Genomic DNA, 17,637 nt, shown 5'->3' with positions numbered 1-17,637 from the left:
CATCTGGGCCATGTGCTTTATCCTCACCACACGCTTGGACACTTGGCCATATCTCTTGCTCTTCAAATGGACTTTGTAGCATCAGATTATCTTTTGTGGGGATGGTGGGACAAACTCTCATGTTATTATGGGATCTCCTGTCTTTTGTCTCTGCATAAAGGTTCTGATAAAAAGAGATGATCTCCTTTTTTATACCAACACGATTCCTTATGGACTCACCATCAATTTCTAGCAAGTCAATATTGTTGCATCTTCTGCGTGCATTAGCTGTTTTACGAAAGAACTTGGTGTTGTTGTCACCATGTTTCAACCATAATGCTCTTGATCCCTATCTCCAGGCCATCTCCTCCTTTGCAATCTCCTCAAAGTCCATAGTTAAGGCGATTTTGTTTCTTATTTCCTCCTCTGTTGAAATCCTGAGATCTTGGATCTTTTCAAGTTCTAATAATTGATTGAGTGTGTCAAACTTCAGCATCTCCAAGTTTCCTTGTAACGTTTTACTCCAGTCTCTAGGTTTGGCTTTCAAGGATTTCAGTTTGTAAGACAAAATGTAGTCAGGTCTGCCGACAGAGTTTAACGAGTCCCGCCATTCCTTGACTCTTTCTTTGAACCCTTCAGTTTGCAACCACCAATTTTCAAATTTGAAGTATGATTTGGATGGTTCCCAATTGCTGCAGTTCATGTCTTGAATGAAATCAGAGAAATCAGTCATTGATTTGTTAATTCTCTTGTTATTCTCCTTTTCTGATGGGAATCGAACTGTGTTGAAATCTCCACATAATACCCAAGGACTTGAGAATAGACCTCTAGCAGCTCCAACTTCCTCCCAGACTTTCTCTCTAGTCTATCTATCATTTGGTGCATATACACATGTTAAGACCATCTCCAACCCTACTCTATTTTACTCTCCGTTCTCTATATTTGGAGAGTAAAATAGAGAATGTCCTCTCCAAGCACTCTCTATTTTACCCTTTACTCTCCAATTATAGAGAGTTGAATAGTAGTTCTCCAAATTTGGAGATCTACTATTCATACTCCCTATTTTACTTTTTGAATATTATATTATTATTTCTATTATTTTGTAATTAACATGTTATTTGTCATATAAGGCTATTAATTAAATCTTTAATATTCGCAATTCTTTTTAAATGTAATATAACATTTTTCAAAATATTTTATTTTATATATACTACTTTCATCTCGTATTAATAATTTTTTAAATATTTTTTTTAATTTTCGTCACTTTGTGATACAATTTGATGTTAATATTAATTTTCACTATGAAGATTGCACAAAATTTAAATATGATGAGATAAAAAATTTTAATTTAAAAATACAATACATAACATAATAATTTAATTATAAGACAATGATACAATACAATACATAACATAATAATTTTAAAAAGCACAACAATAATTTAGTAATCCAGTAGATCGTTTCTAGATTTAACAATATTCGTAAAAGGAATTAGGGCATGATTTAGAGAAGTTGTGGTTGTGATTGCGGTTGTGCTTGTTGATTTCTTTTTTCAATTATTCGAAGTTGTTCTTTAGAAACTTAGAATAAAATATAATTTAACATTAAATAAAAAAAAATAAAAAAATAAAAAAATAAAAATTTTATATTACATGAAAATTATATAGGATGGTTATTTAGAAAAAGAAATAAAAAATTTATATTATGAAATAAGAAAACAAAAATGAAATAGAAATAATAATATAATATTGAGGAGAGAAGAAGATTATTTTTTAGAGAGTAAAATAGAGAATCGGGTTGGAGTTGGTTGTTTGGAAAAATAGAGAACTCTATATTTGGTGAGTAAAATAGAGTGTAGGGTTGGAGATGCCCTAAGTGCCAAGTGAGATCCTATGTTTTGCCTGTGAATTTACATGTGATGGAGTGGAACCTAGACTGTTATACTCTCCATTCCAGATTCTTTTGTCCCACATTAGAAAAATTCCTCCCCTGGTACCGCTGGCTTCAAGTTGGATGTGATTGACCCATATGTTGGCCCAAAGATCTCTAAATAAACCATTGATATCTCCTTCAACTTTAGTTTCTTGGAAGCAGTAAACCTTTGCCTTCCAATTGTTGATGCAACTCTTAATCATTCTCCTACTCCTTTGACCATTCAATCCTATGTGACAAGTTAGGAGTATACAATATGTACACTCCAACTAATGGGAATTGTTAAGAATTAGGAAATAAATAATATGGCAAGAACCCATTCCTTGTATATATGGGAAAGGTTTAAGAGTCCTTACAACTATGTAACTGAAAGTAGGAATTATGTTCGTTCTTTAAGGATTATTTCTCTTTCCTTTTTAGGATTACTTGTAAAGTTATTTAAATCCAAACATGCTTGAGGGAATAATAAAGCAATTCATTCCTAACATCTCTTCTTTCCTTCCTTCTTTAGCAAATCAGCGAGGAAAACATAGCCCTGAACAAATACACTTTATCAATGAGGTTTTGGTTTATGCATAATGATGAAGGTGTCCATTGCTTGTTACCAAAGGCGTGCTTAAGCCCTGAAGTGAGGCTCAGAACGTGTTGAGCGTTTTGCCTTGCTTATTGTACACTTCAGTGTCGTCATCAAGGTTTTAAGACATACTTTTCCTTGCCAATGATCCTCTTCTGAAGAGACTACATTAAAGAAAATGATATTTCCATTTATCGTAATTATTTATCAATTATTAGTCTTGGACTTAACATATATACTTGTATTCTTTTCTACCTTTACGCCTTTTTTCATTAAAGTTCACGCTTTATTTGCGCCTAGACCCCCCCCCAACAGACTTGGAGCTTTTTTGCATTTTTTGCTTTTGATGACACTCGGTCATCAGTATAGTTGTATAGTATTATATATTATTAGGTCAAATATCTTATTAAACCATATGGTTCTTCATCAAACATCAAAATTTTTAGGCCAATGTTTTCTTCAAATGGGATAACTTAAAATGTGAATGAATAAAAGAGATCAACTGAAATAGTTGTCCACATTAGCATGTATAGATAAGGAGTTCCATCAAACATGCCATAAACATTCTCAACGCATTAAATTTAAAGCAGACTTAAAATGCAAACTACCTACCTTGGATTGTGTAGATGGTTTAGAACTGAATAACGACGGATAGTTCATTCCACCAAAGTGGGACGAAATAGACGTCTCGACTGACCCTACTGAGTCTGGGGAGGAAGACCCTGACGACCGTCCATCATCTTCCTGCAGTCACCAATTGTATAAATCTATCATTCGTACGATGTTGGAGTAAACGAAAGCAGCATATACTCAAGAATATTACCTCCATTTCCGAAGATTCTAAGAGAGTCTTTGCCCACATATCATCATAACTCATGGAAGGTCTAGAAATAATATTCTCCTCCTCAACATCAGGAGCATCAGTACCAGCACCAGCAAGAAACTCATTAACCTAGGGAAGAAAGAACTTTTTAACAAGCATGAAAAGATTCCTACCGTAGGGGCTCTGATCTGTTTAACTGTATATAAGGTTACATAAATATGTTTTTGAGATAAATGGAAAGATAGTTCTACGCCAAACAAATTCAATACAATTCAAAGCATACTTGAGACACATCTAGAGAACAGATTTCTAAATGAAACTAGACAGTAAATAACATATTGGCTATCAACTTGTCGTGTCAGCTCCATGTCCAATGAAACCTTATATAAGTATCTAAGCTACATATGACAAAGAGAACTGAAAAGTTGTGAGCATGTTTCTTTAGTTTGATTCATTAAGCTGTAAAATTTGACAGCCAGAACAGAAAGGTGAAGGGACCAGTTTATAGGTTCGATACATCACTCAAATACTTACCCTGTTAATTGCAGGTGCATTGTTCAAGCTATCATCACCAAGATTTGCAGCCCAGAAGTTCACAAGGTCATCATCAATTGATTCAGCTTCAGCAGCTTTTGTGTTAGTAGATTCATACATAAGGTCAGAGATACCCGTTGCTACAGCCGGATTGCTGAGTCCAGTTGACGCACTTATATTATGCCGAGTGCGATAGACATCGATTAGCTTTGCGCTGTTTGATATGTAGAATTTTATTCAGTACATTGTAAAAAACTTTGAAGAGTCTAAGCACAATAACCATCATATTAGCACGTAAAAAATGTGTGAAAATATGACATATGGGCCTAACTCAACCCCCAAAAGTTAGCTCATGAGGGAGGATTGCCCAAGTCCATATAAGCAGACCACCAGTCCATTCCCCAATCAATGTGGGACTTTTACCCACTCTTACACCCGCCTTCACACCCAGGCCGAACTAGAGCATGGACCGGGAGTCCAAACAGAGATGGACCTACCTCTAATACCAGGTAAAGATGGATCATGGACCTAACTCAACCTTAAAAGCAGCTTATAGGGTGAGGATTGTCCAAGTCAATATAAGGAGACCAACTGCCCATCCCTTTTCCGATGTGGGACTTCTTAACAAGATGAAAAACAACAATGTTGACGATCTTGACAAAGACAATGCAACACCAAAAATGGAAAATAATTGGGTGAAATGCAAGAAAAGCGGGGTTTAACACCAATTGGGGATTATAAATAAATATTTCATTTTTTATAACTAAGACTTCATTTTCCATGTACCTTCGCCAACTGCTTCAGCCAAGAGTCAATTGATATGATGTACCATTTCCCATCAAGTGAATGACTATGAACTATCAAGTGGTTTTAAGGAATCATGTCTTACCATTGTGGAGTGGCATCCCCAAACATTTGCAAGTTCTAAGAGAAGCTTTATTTTTCACAAGAGTGCTAAAGTCTCCGAAGTGGTCGTCAGAGAACATAAGGCAGCTAAGTTTCTAATAAGGATATATTTCTTTTACGTTATCTTCCACCACAACGAAGTACATTTTAACAAGGTAAAATTGGGAAGCCATGGATGCAAAGCAGGCTTTGAGGCTACAGGCTACCATGAGGAAAAGAGTCCCACACTACGATAGAGGGCCACCCATCTTGTGCACACTAACTAAGGTTGCTCCAAAGTTGTCTAATAAAGATATATTTCTTTACATTATCTTCTCCCGTAATGAAATACTTTTTAACAAAGTAAAATTGGGAATCCCCAGATGTGAAGCTGGCTCTAGAGGCCACAAAGGTACCTTGAGGAAAATAATCGCACACTTCAATAGGTGGTCATCCAATCTGTGCATACTTCACGACCTGAATGGTTCATTTTGTAAACACATTTTCTTGAGTTTAAATATTGTAGGTATTTGCCTGTCAACCTACATATGTGTGGGTCTAGAATTTAGAATTCATTACTTAGGACCCGTTTGGCCATAGATTTTGGAAGCACTTTTTGGGGAACTTTTTTGGCAAAATCTGTTTGGCCATAGAATTTGTCTAGTTTTATTGTAAATTTTGAAAATCAAATCCCAGAATCTACTAAAAACTTGTTTTTTGGCCAAAACATAGCTATTGATTCCTTTTTAAATATTAAAACTTAGCCCAAACTAATATATTTTACAAAAAAAAAAAAAAAAAAAAAAAGACATCTCTTTATGGTTCCCCAACTAATCTACCCTTTTCAGTTATGTGATCTGGAAATGCATGCTTTCCATGAAGAGATTGTTCATAGAATGTGGAAAGCTTATATTAAGAATAGTTAGTTACTACCGTTGTAATTATTTATTTATTTCACTGATGGATCTTCATAAATAATTGTAATTTGATGAATTGTAGCAGCTAGTAATTGTGTTATTAGTAATTTTTTAAATTAAAATAGGTCTTAGCCTTCAACTTTTAGCGTAAAAAGGGAAAAAATATCAGTTGAGTCAATCGTGTTATGATTTTAGGATAATGTATTATCTAATTTATTATAAAAAATGATAATTTTGTGCCAAACTTATAGTTTTTGATAGTTTTTAAAACTTATCAGTACTTTTGATAGTTTATAGAACTTATGGGTACAAGTCATGTTTCTAGTTTTTTAAAAAAGTGAAATATGTTTCCAAAATCTATGGCGAAACACATTTTGAAACTTCCAAATCCAAACTTCACCCAGATCTAATTTCCCAAAAATATTTGGGAACCCATGGTCAAACGCTAGCTTAATTTAATTCGCATAAACACTTTATTATGCCCAGATATTGCAATTAATTCTTTACATTCTTACATTTGCTTTCAACACTATTTTCATATATCCTCACAATTTTATAATTTTTACCAATTTAAAATTTTATTTCATTTTTACATCCGTATATGGAATTAACATTCCATCCTATGACAAATAAGATGATTCAACCTACGTCTCCACCTCCTAAAGCCAGTGTTGTCAAAGGCGTGCTTAAGCCCTGAAGCGAGGCACCAAACATGTTGGGTGTTTCACCTCGCCTAGAGAGCGTTGTAGTGTCGTCATCAAGGACCTAAGACATATTTCCCTTGCCACTGAGTGGTAATCCCAAAGATGCGGCACGTAACAAATTGATATTTCACTTTATCACAAAGAAAGTTTCAATTTGTTTGACCATATATTTAATATTCATGCTTATAATCATTAGTCTTAGGGCCTGTTTGGATTGGCTTTTGGCTTATTTTTGTTATTTTGGCTTTAAAATAAGTGCTTATAAGCACTTTTTAACTTTACCCAATAACTTCAAAACTGCTTAAAGGCTATTTTAGCTTAAAAACACCTAAAATAAGTCAATCCAAACGGGCTCTTACGCTAAACATACATATTTGTATTCTTTTTTTCTTCAATTGTGCTTTTCTTCATTAAAGCCCACGCTTGCATTGCATCTTGCGCTTAAAGCCCTAACAGACCTTAGAGTTCTTTCCGCTTATTGCCTTTGATAACACTGCCTAATACACTCCTAACAAGTGAATTGATGTTGGCACTCTCTCGCTTTTGCATAAAACTAAAGAAAATTCATTGAATACACAAAGTACAATGCTGAGGGAAATTTAAGAATAGCATACCTTGTTGGCCCTAAAGGAAGATACTTTAATCTTGGAACATAACAGAACAGACAAACGAGATCCAAGAGCCTCTCATGAGTTTCATATAATTTCTTTAGTTCCTCATCCGTCCATTCTTTTTTTGCATTATCATGATTGCGCATATCTCTACATATTCAAGCACAATGTGTTAATGAGGACCACAAATGGTCCAATAGTGTTGAAATGAGCCAGAATAGTGTACTTACTTTATCAATTCATCCTGCGCAGAATACATTTCATCAAGGACCTTCAACATAGGACTGATTAAAGATCCAAGGCCAGTGCCACTGGCACCCTGGTCCTCTCCATTGCTAATATGCATATCTGAGAACTGAGACTGTACACCACCCTGGACTAAGGCATGTAAAAATTCATAGATCTGTAACCTATACGGCTCACCAGATCGAATTGCAATAGTTGTAAGAGCCTGGGAAGCAATTATACGAACCTGAAATTTGACAGTAGAAAGAAGTGAAACCACGGAACACTCAATAATTACATTTTTTTAATATAATACGCTCAATGTTGTATATTGAGAATAATATGAAGCATTTATAGTTGGATTGATAACTAGAACTAACTAAACTATACTCATATATTTGTATACACTTTTTCAGGGGAGGCAAAGACTTGACACAATTTTAGGATGGATTTGCTCCAGAACACCAACAAAAGTGTAAAACACAAAGGCAGCTTAACTTTTCATCTTCAGCAACAGGAAAGGAAACTCAAAGTACTCACCATAAATAAGATTATAAACAAAGCAATTCCCAGTTTCTAAATTAAACAGAGAAGTTGATTGGACACAATTTTAGGATGGATTTGCTCTTGAACACTGCCTATGGTGTAAAATACAAAGGCAGATAATTTTCATCTTTGACAAAGAGACAGACACTCGAGCAACTCACAATTTATAATATCATAACTAGTGTTGTGAAAGGTGATCGCCTCGTCGCCAACGGCGAGAGGCGAGGCAACCCTTCATCACCTTTTAGCTTTGTGGTGAGGCGATCTTCAAAAGGCGACGCCATGGCAACAATGGAGACAAAGGCGAGAGGCGAGAAAGGCGTCGCCTTTTGTATTTTCTTTTCTTTTTTAAAAGGCAACCAATTTAGGATTGCTAGAATCCTAAGAATATTCTATAGCAAATGTGTAAATATAGTAGGTAGCTTGATTTCCTCCTAGATTTACTCTAGCTTGATTTGATATTAATTTGCATTGATTAGGTATTGATTTCCTTTCCTTTTTAAGACATGCATACTTAGCTATTTAAACCCCAATAGCTTGTAGGAATAATCAAGTTGAGTTATCTCTTAAACTCGTCTTCTCACATGGTATCAGAGCAAACAGGTCATCCACAACTGAAGCCTTAGTGATAATCCACGTGAATATTTATCATCTCAATTTAGCCAATTTATGTCTTCCCATGGAATTCTTCATCAGACATCCTGTCCATACACTGCACGACAAAATGGGATTGCATAGAGAAAAATAGGCATGTTGTTGAGACTGCACGCGCTCTTCTCATACAAGCAAATGTTCCATTGCGATTTTGGGGGGACGCAGTGCTCACCTCTTGTTATTTGATTAATCATATGCCTCCCTCTGCTATTCATAATCAGGTTCTGCACTCTGTTTTGTTTCCCAAGTCAACCTTATTTTCTCTTCCAGCACATGTCTTTGGGAGCACATGCTTTTTCCACATACTCACTCAAGGAAAAGACAAATTTACTCCTCGTACTCTTACATGTGTCTTTCTTGGTTATTCAAGGGTACATAAGGGATACCGATGCTTCTCACCTAACCTCCAGCGATACTTTATGTCAGCTGCTGTTACTTTTTTTGAAGTTCAGACCTACTTTACATCCTCATCTACCGAAAAATTAGACATTTCCTCATTTCCGAGGTTCTACCAGTTCCATCCTTTGGGGATCTCGCCATAATTTATCCTATCTCCTATGACTCCATCCTCCTCCTCTGCACCTCTACCACTGTGAACCTATCATCGTTGTCCGTGCCCAGATGATTCACGCCATCCGCCAGCCTGCTGAGGACTTGTCTACACAGAGTCCTTCCATCGCCACCCGAAAAGGTAATCGCTCTACTCGAAACCCTCATCCTATCTATACTTGTTTAAGCTATCATCATTTGTCACCGGCCCATTCTGCCTTTGTATCATCACTATCATTTGTGTCTATTCCTAAGACTACATGTAAAGCTCTTTCTCATCCAGGCTGGAAACAAGTTATAATTGAAGAGATGTCTACCTTACACTCTAGTGGTACTTGGGAGCTTGATAAATCTACAATTAGTTGTCAGTGGGTATATACAGTGAAGGTTGGCCCCGATGGACAGATTGATTGCCTAAAAAGCTCGACTAGTGGCCAAGGGTTATACACAGATTTTTGGTTTAGACTATGGTGATACTTTCTCTCCTATGGCCAAGATTTCTTCAATGTTCAGTCTGTCTCTTTTTATCCATGGTTGTGGTTCGTCATTAGCCTTTCTACCAGTTGGATATTAAAAATGTCTTTCTTCATGGAGATTTGAAGATGAGGTATATATGGAGCAACCACCTGGTTTTGTTGCTCAAGGGGAGTCTAGTAACATGGTGTGCAAACTACGACGAGCATTTTATAACCTAAAGCAGTCTCCCCAAGCATGGTTTGGGAAGTTTGGCATGGTACAAAGTGAAGTTGATCAGTCTGTGTTCTATTGTCACTCTTCTTCAGGTTTGTGCATGTATTTGGTAGTGTATGTTGATGACATAGTTATCACAGGCAATGATGATGAGGGAATTACCAAATTAAAACATCACCTTTTCTAGCACTTTTAGACATAGGATTGAGGTACTTCTTGGGCATTGAGGTTGCTCAATCCAAAATAGGAATTGTCATTTCACAAAGGAAGTATGCACTTGATATTCTTGAAGAGACAGGGATGACAGATTATAGGCCTATTGATTCTCCAATGGATTCAAATGTTAAGCTCCTACCAGGTCCGGGGGAGCCTCTTAGAGATCCAGGCAGATATAGAAGGCAGGTAGGAAAGTTGAATTATCTCACAGTGACTGGACCTGATATTACCTTCCCAGTTAGTGTCGTAAGTTAGTTCTTGAATTCTCCTTGTGATAGTCGTTGGAATGCAGTTATTCGCATTCTTCAATACATAAAATCTGCTCCAGGAAAAGGACTTCTTTACGAGGACCAAGGATATGAGAAAATTGTTGGATATTCAGATGCAGATTGGGCAGGGTCACCGTCTCCAAACAATCTACTTTTGGATATTGTTTTCTAGTTGGGGAAAATTTGGTATCTTGGAAAAGTAAGAAACAAAATGTGGTTGCTAGATCTAGTGCAGAAGCAAAATACCAGGCAACGGCAGTGGCAACATGTGAACTCATATGGATCAAGAAACTACTAAAGGAGTTGAAATTTGGAGATACTAAAGGAATGGAACTAGTGTGTAACAATCAAGTTGCACTTCACTTGCATCGAATACAGTATTTCACGAGAGGACCAAATACATAGAGATTGTTTGTCATTTTGTTAGAGAAAAGGTACTTTCATGAGACATAGTCACAAGGTTCGTGTCGTCAAGAGATCAGTTTGCAGACATAATCACCAAGTCCCTAGTAGGTCCCAAAACAAGTTATACATGTAACAAGCTTGGTGCATATAATTTGTATGCACCAGCTTGAGGGGAAATGTTAGAACCCTAGAAGTATTCAATAGAATGTGTAAATATAGTAGGTAGCTTGATTTCCTCCTAGATTTTCTCAAGCTTGATTTGTACTTATTAGGTATTGATTTCCTTTCCTTTTAGGACATGTATACTTAGGTATTTAAACCCCAATAGCCTGTGGGAATAATCAAACTGAGTTCTCTCTCAAACTCGTATCGTCTCACAAGGGTTTTAAAAGTTAAAAGGTAATTTAGGATTTTCTTTCCAAATTTTGCACGGTTGCACTTAGACTGCAACTACGACTCCAACCAGTCGACTCAACTAGACTTCTCTGGCGACAAGCCAAACTTTTTCAGTGACTCCAAAGTCCAACCGATATGTTTTTCTTCTTTTCTTCTTCATAATTCTTTTTCCTTCTTCTTCAGACTTTAAAGTTACTTCTGCCTCTGTTTTTTTTTCTCTGTTTTGACTTTTGTTTTGTTTTTTTCTCTTCAAGTTCTAGACTTTTAGTATGTACTATCTATTTTCAGTTTTTGAATTGAAATATTTGCTAATATGTTATTGCTATTGAGATTTTAATTATTTATCTATGCAATTTAATATTTTAATTTTTTGGTATTAACTGGCAGCGCACTTCAAAAAGGCGCTCGCCGCTCGCCTCGCCTTGTGGCAAGGCAGACCCTTGTCGCCTTTCACCGTCCAAAACACTGATCATAAATAAAATAGTTCTTAATATTGGGAGGGCCACTTAATGAAATGACTTTGGAGATACAACAATGAGAAGTAAGCTTTATGGAGACGGATCATCAGCTGCAGGGATGAGGCAATTGGGACACTGGAGCACCAAACCAGTCAGAACATCATATGGAGTTGGCAATTGAAAATCCGTTAGGAATCTTTGGGAGGAATTTGTAGTAAACACAGGTTTCAAGATGGGAATTGGGAGGAGATGGAATGATGACTGGCTTGGTCATGGAGACCTGTTCCCTGGTTTATTTGTCTCAACTTATCCTACTACAGAAGAATCTTGGAGCTCCTAGGGTTGAAAGTATCTTCCTGAAGGCTTCTTAATGACTAGGATGTTACTAAAGTCACTGAATTCCCCATCATGCTAGAAGGCTTTACGGGATTAAATGGAAAGGAAGAAGCAACTCAGAATTCAGTCAGAGCAGCATACTACTATCTATCATCTACAGGGAAGTCCAGCACCTCCTTGTGCTGGAAACAGATTTGGAAGATCAAAGTGCCATCCGAAGTTGTCTGTCTTTCATGGCTTATAAGAAAAGCTTGCCACACAGGAAATTCTTCAGAGAAGAGGCTTTCAGCTCAGTCCTAGATGCTTTTCATACCAGCAGAAAGCTGAAAACAATGACCATTTATTTCTACACTGTTATTACTAGCCAACTCTGGCAACTTTTTGTAGCATTAAGCTGAAACTAGTTGGGTGATGCCTACGGACACTTTTGGCCTGATATGCATCTGGAACAGTACAAGGAGAAGAACATGTCACAAGGAATGGTGGAAGATTGCTCTAGCTTTGCCTATGGTGGACAATTTGGAGGAAAACCAGTTGTTTTGAAGGCAAGAGCAGCCCAACCCAAAAAATCAAGAGTACACACATTTCTCCTTTCCATTTTTGGTGTAAAGAACAATTTACAAATGATGCAGAATCACTGCCAAACCTTTTTGACTCCTTGTAAGAATTACAGGGGCTTGTATTTGTAAATATTAGATACAAGCCCTGCTTTGGACGCTGACAGATATAACATGTTACCATTATCAAGAGAATATTGTGAGGGCAGTCACAACACGTAAACACACTGTTCCATTTTATTTAACTTGGTTATAATCTAGAAACTCGAAAAATATGTTTTTTATCACGATTAGTTCAATTATTTCTTTTTGTTTGTGATCACTTTCCTTGTATTCTTCAAATCCACAGTTCAATATTATTTTTTTGAGAAAGAGAAGAATAGGGTTCAGGGTTGGGACGGGAATCGTGTGCAATTCTCAGCTCCACACCCCCACAGTCACAGTTCAATATTTTTAAAAACAAAATAATCAATGTTAGACAAAGAATTGATCAAGACAGCCTCAATAAAAAATTTGGGAAGAAGGAAGAAATATAGTTCTCATACTCTTCATATTCACAACTAATAAGCACTCGTAACCAATAACCAAAAGCATAAATCATGTATGGAATATATCAAAGCTTGCCAAGCAAGAAGAACTGTTTGAGGGCTTAAAACTTCTACCTCCCAGCTTCCATTGAAAGCACACCGTTGGAGCCGAGTCAGAGCACCAGCCAGAGTAGGATTACGAGAACTGGCAGCAGCAACCATCTTATCTGCATCTAACATCATCAATGCTGTACCCGGAGGGGTTGCTGACTCCCAAGCATACTCAGAGGCAGCATAATTTGCATTTTCCCCAAGGAACCAAACCTTCAAGTATGTCATAACCCATTCAGAAAAATAAATGCAGTCATGACAGATAGTTGCTAGATTCTGGTAACTCAACTATCAACAAATTAATTCGTAGGTGAAATTCTTACTGCTGCTTGGACCATTCTCTGCAATGCCAGAGCAGACTTTGGGTCAGAAGCAGATACACTGTCAACTGAGGTAAGTCCAGACATTGAGCCAGGTTGCGGAGGAGGCAAATCCAGAACTATAGTAACTGCTTCCAGTGCAGTGTGTTTTCCATCTGGACCAGCTCCAACTAGACAGGTCTAGCAATGACATTACAAAATAGATTAGCATGAAGGTTTGCTACATGAACCAGCACAAATTGCAAAACTTGAAAAAATGACATGGGCAACATTGGGAAAAGTATGATTTTTAACAAGAACAAGTTAAATGTAGCATGCGAGAGAAAAGAGGATGTGCATTAGCAAACAATGTCAAAGCTCCATTCAACTCAGTGGAAGAAAAATTCTGCAAATTATACTGCACTGGCTGATGAAAATAGCATCCCCAGGAGTACAATCACATAAGAATACCAATACCATTGATGATCACAAAACGAGAAACCTAACATTGATGATCACAAATATGGAAAACCTAAGGTCAGGTTCTACTTTCTAGTCACACATGGACACGCTGATCTACAGATTAAAAACCTTTTTTTTGCACATTTGGTCCTTTTTTAGGAGATTGATGAGTGGACCTGATGTAGCGAGATATCGTGCTAAACAGATTGAGGGAGGGTGCACTTGGAGAAGGAGAGAGTAGGCGAATTAGGCTGAAGAGGGCCTGGAGCAGAGAGAGAGAATAAGTAGGCACAATGAGTGGAGTAGCAACTAGTAATCCTGGAACAAAGTTAGTGACTCGTTCAACTGATGAGATATGAGAAGGACCTAGAGTTGCTGTATGGGTTAAGTTGAGCGAAAGAAAACCAGGGCAATACAGCAGGTAGAGAAAAGAGGGTTTGTGAAATGGGCATACAAAAGTTTAGGTTGAATACCATGTTAACAAAAATGGACCTTAAGCATAACTCATCCTCAAAAGCTAGCTCATGAGATGAGGATTGCCCAACATCACACAAGGAGATAAGTGATAAAAATACATTTTCTCAACCAATGCCGGTAGTGCCATTAAAACCATCACTTTAGTGATGAGAAGTGATTGTTATCACTTCATAGGTAAAGTATGCGCTTCAGATAAGCGTATTCTTCAACAATGAAGCCTAAATGATCAAAACAAGAAGTGGTAGGTTCTTTAAATTTCACTTTGATGATTTGGATTAATATTAGCAATTACTATGCATTGGATTGGATTAATATTAGCATTATTATATTGGATGCTGAAATAAACTATTTTTATTGCAATCATTGCTTTGATCCCCAAAAAATTGGAGCGTTAGAGTTAAAAGGACTATAGAGTAATCAGTTTGATAGGAGGAGTATACAAAATCATAGCCAAGTTATTGGCAGAGAGATTGAAAAAGGTGGTAAGAAAACTGGTCAACAAGAATCAGATGGCTTTCATTATAGGGGGGCAGATCATGGATGTTGCATTAATAGCTAGTGAATGCATAGACCCAAGATTGAAAGGTGGACATGCAGGTGGATTATGCAAGTTGGACATCCAAGACCATGTAAATTGGTCCTATATGTTGAACACTCTGAGACAAATGGGATTTGGCAACACCTGGCTGAAATGGGTAGAAGTATGCATCAACACAGTTAGTTTTTCAGTCCTTGTAAATTGAGTCGGGAAGGGGAGAAGAAATCATCCACTTATTATATGCAAATGACACCATCATCATGTGTGAACCAAAAGCTGAACAGCTGAAGTTTATCAGATTGATTTTGAACCTCTTTGAAGCAGTGTCAGGCCTAAAGGTTAATTGGGGGAAGAGTAGCATGATTCCTGTAAAAGATGTACCCCAAATTCAAGGTTTGGCAAACATTTGGGGGTGTAAAATTGAAGGGTTGCCAACAACTTATTTGGGCATGCCTTTAGGGAGCAAACACAAAGCACTGGAGATTTGGGATGGGATTCTGGAAAAGACAGAAACGAAGCCAGCAAGGTGGAAAGCATAATGCCTCTCATTGGGAGGTAGAGTGATTCAGATTAACTCTGTACTAAAGTCTGAACTGCCTCCCCACTTATGTTATGTCCTTATTCCCAATTCCTTCAAAAGTTGTCGAGAAACTGGACAGGATTAGAAGGAGCTTTCTATGGCAAGGAGGGAAAGAAGGCAAGGTTACTATATGGTGAAGTGGAATATTGTAATGCTGAACAAGAGGAGGCCCGGGTATCAAAAATCTAAAAGTTCAAAACAGAGGTTTCTTAATGAAATGGCTGTGGATATCAGTGAGGATAAGGCACTCTGGAAGGAGGTGATAACAACAAAATATGGTGAGTTGAATCCTAGGTGCACAGAGAAAGTTACAACACCATATGGTTGGACAGTATGGAGAACAATCAGAGCATTATGGAAGAAAATCTGATTCTCAAAGTGGGAAGCAACAACAGTTTCAAATTTTGAAGAGAAGGTTGGATTGATCAGACCCCTTTGAGTGAATCATTTCAAGACTTCTCCATTTGCACCAATCCTGATGCCAAGGTAGGTGATTGTTGGTCTACACAAGGATGGAACTTATTCTTTAGAAGACTTTTGAATGATTGGGAAATAGAGAGAGTGGCATCATTGCTGAAAAATTGGGGGGTACTAGCCTTGACACAAATGCAAAGACAGGGTTATCTGGAAACACAACAAGGAGGGCAAGTTCACAGTTAACAATGCCTATAAGAGAGAGACACATGGGGAATCTGGAAGTGCTCAATATCAATGGAAGAATATTTGAAGAAGTTTAACTCCTACAGAAGTGCAAGTTTCACTTGGTTAGTAATCAGAAAAATCTGCCTAACCCAAGAAGTCCTTCAGAAGAAAGGAAGAACACTGGTACCAAGATGTTTTCTATGTAATCTAACAGGGGAAACAAACAGTCACCTATTCCTACATTGCAAGTTCACAATACAGCACTGGGAACTTCTTCTCGACATCACCAGTCAAAGTTGGGCCATGCCAGAGCAAACAGCTGATCTATTCAGTTTTTTTTTTTTTTGAGAAGGTATCAACTTGTATACTATTTCCAAAAAATCAGAAACCTGCTACAAGAAGTTACAGGTTTCCTAATTACAATTGAGGTGGAGTATCCAGAAGATCTTCAACCCTTTTAACAAAAATTTACAAAGATCTCAAGACATCCATAATTGATTCTAGATCTTCCATATACTCTTGTTTACACTAAAAATGAAACAAAACTAAACACTTCATCTTCATCTTTTGGATGTTGTTGCTCTTGTTCTGGTGGCACCTGAGGTTTCTTTCTGTCCAAGCAGCCCACCAGATGCAAGCTAGTATAATTTTCCACCTACCCTAATGGTCTGAAATGTTAGCATAACTGCTCCAGATCTTCAAGGTCTGATCTATTTTCCTTGGCATCACCCAGCTCAGACCCTTCATACTTAGGAAAATTCCCATAGTTGAAAGGTAATCCTGTAGTGCAAAAATAGGTGGGTTACTGTCTTGGCCTTTTCTTCCCAAAAGAAACACCTAGGGCTTAGATGGATCCCCCTTTTCATGAGATTTTCTTGATTTAACACAGCTTGTTTAGCCAAAAGCCAAGTGAAACAGGAAACTTTAAGAGGAATTCTGACTTTCCATATAAGCTTCCAAGGCCAGTCATCAATCTGATTATCATAAGGGTTAACTTTTGTAGGCCCCTTTCACACTGAATCTACCTTGATTGTGGCCCTGCCGCTCCAATCTATCTTGGTAAGTTGAAATTCCTTTGAATTGCTCCAATTTGCTGTAGAACTCAGCTAACCTCAAAATTTCCCAGTCATTAAAAGGTCTTCTAAAGCTCAAATTTCATCCCTGATTTGACCAAACTTCAGCCACAATGGCCTTTTGCTGTTGGTTTAGGATGTAAATATCATTGAAGGCATCCCTTAGGGGAGCTTGTTCTAACCAATTATCTTCCCAGAAAAGAACCTTCCTACCATCTTCTGTTCTTAGGCTGCAATTCTCTCTAAGCTTTGGCCACAGGTTCTAATAGACCTCCAAGGATTGATTTCATAAGTATCAATGACCATTTGGTGGTCCAATGATCTAACATTTCAACTTCAACTGGATTACTTTCCAAAGTGCCAACTCACTAGATGCAAATCTCTAGAGCCACTTCGAGTCATTTCATATGATCTATTAATTTGTTGGAGCAGAAGAGGAGGAAGCAAGACTCAAAAAAGATGGTGGAAGTTGATACCATCATGTATATGGTGGTTGTGAGAAATAAAGGAGAAAAATATTATTGAAATTGTGTATCTACATTATTACATTGAGATCTTATTTATAGACACTATATTAAACTCCTTCTCTAAATAGGATTCCTATTCCTATTGTAATTCCTATTCCTATTCTAAATAGGATTGTAATTCTTATTCCTATTCTAACACTC

The 17,637-nt window shown here is 37.2% G+C and overlaps 1 protein-coding gene across 2 annotated transcripts in view; it reads right to left on the bottom strand.

The window, feature by feature from the left end:
- The window catches only part of LOC125813515 (uncharacterized), an 88,174-nt gene that overhangs the window by 15,359 nt on the left and 55,178 nt on the right, over positions 1–17,637 (bottom strand). For both annotated transcript variants that reach the window (XM_049493005.1, XM_049493006.1), the window contains 7 exons: positions 13,222–13,398; positions 12,923–13,111; positions 7,190–7,431; positions 6,963–7,109; positions 3,843–4,056; positions 3,309–3,437; positions 3,098–3,229 (listed from right to left, as the gene is read on the bottom strand). In XM_049493005.1, the coding sequence (XP_049348962.1) occupies positions 3,098–3,229; positions 3,309–3,437; positions 3,843–4,056; positions 6,963–7,109; positions 7,190–7,431; positions 12,923–13,111; positions 13,222–13,398 (1,230 nt within the window). The remainder of the gene's footprint in view (positions 1–3,097; positions 3,230–3,308; positions 3,438–3,842; positions 4,057–6,962; positions 7,110–7,189; positions 7,432–12,922; positions 13,112–13,221; positions 13,399–17,637) is intronic.

Source organism: Solanum verrucosum, unplaced genomic scaffold, assembly GCF_900185275.1.
Source record: "Solanum verrucosum unplaced genomic scaffold, falcon-dt-bn FXZP01000134.1, whole genome shotgun sequence".
Classification (NCBI taxonomy): domain Eukaryota; kingdom Viridiplantae; phylum Streptophyta; class Magnoliopsida; order Solanales; family Solanaceae; genus Solanum; species Solanum verrucosum.
Note: the sequence above shows the minus strand (reverse complement) of the source record. Positions and strands in the feature narration are given on the sequence as shown.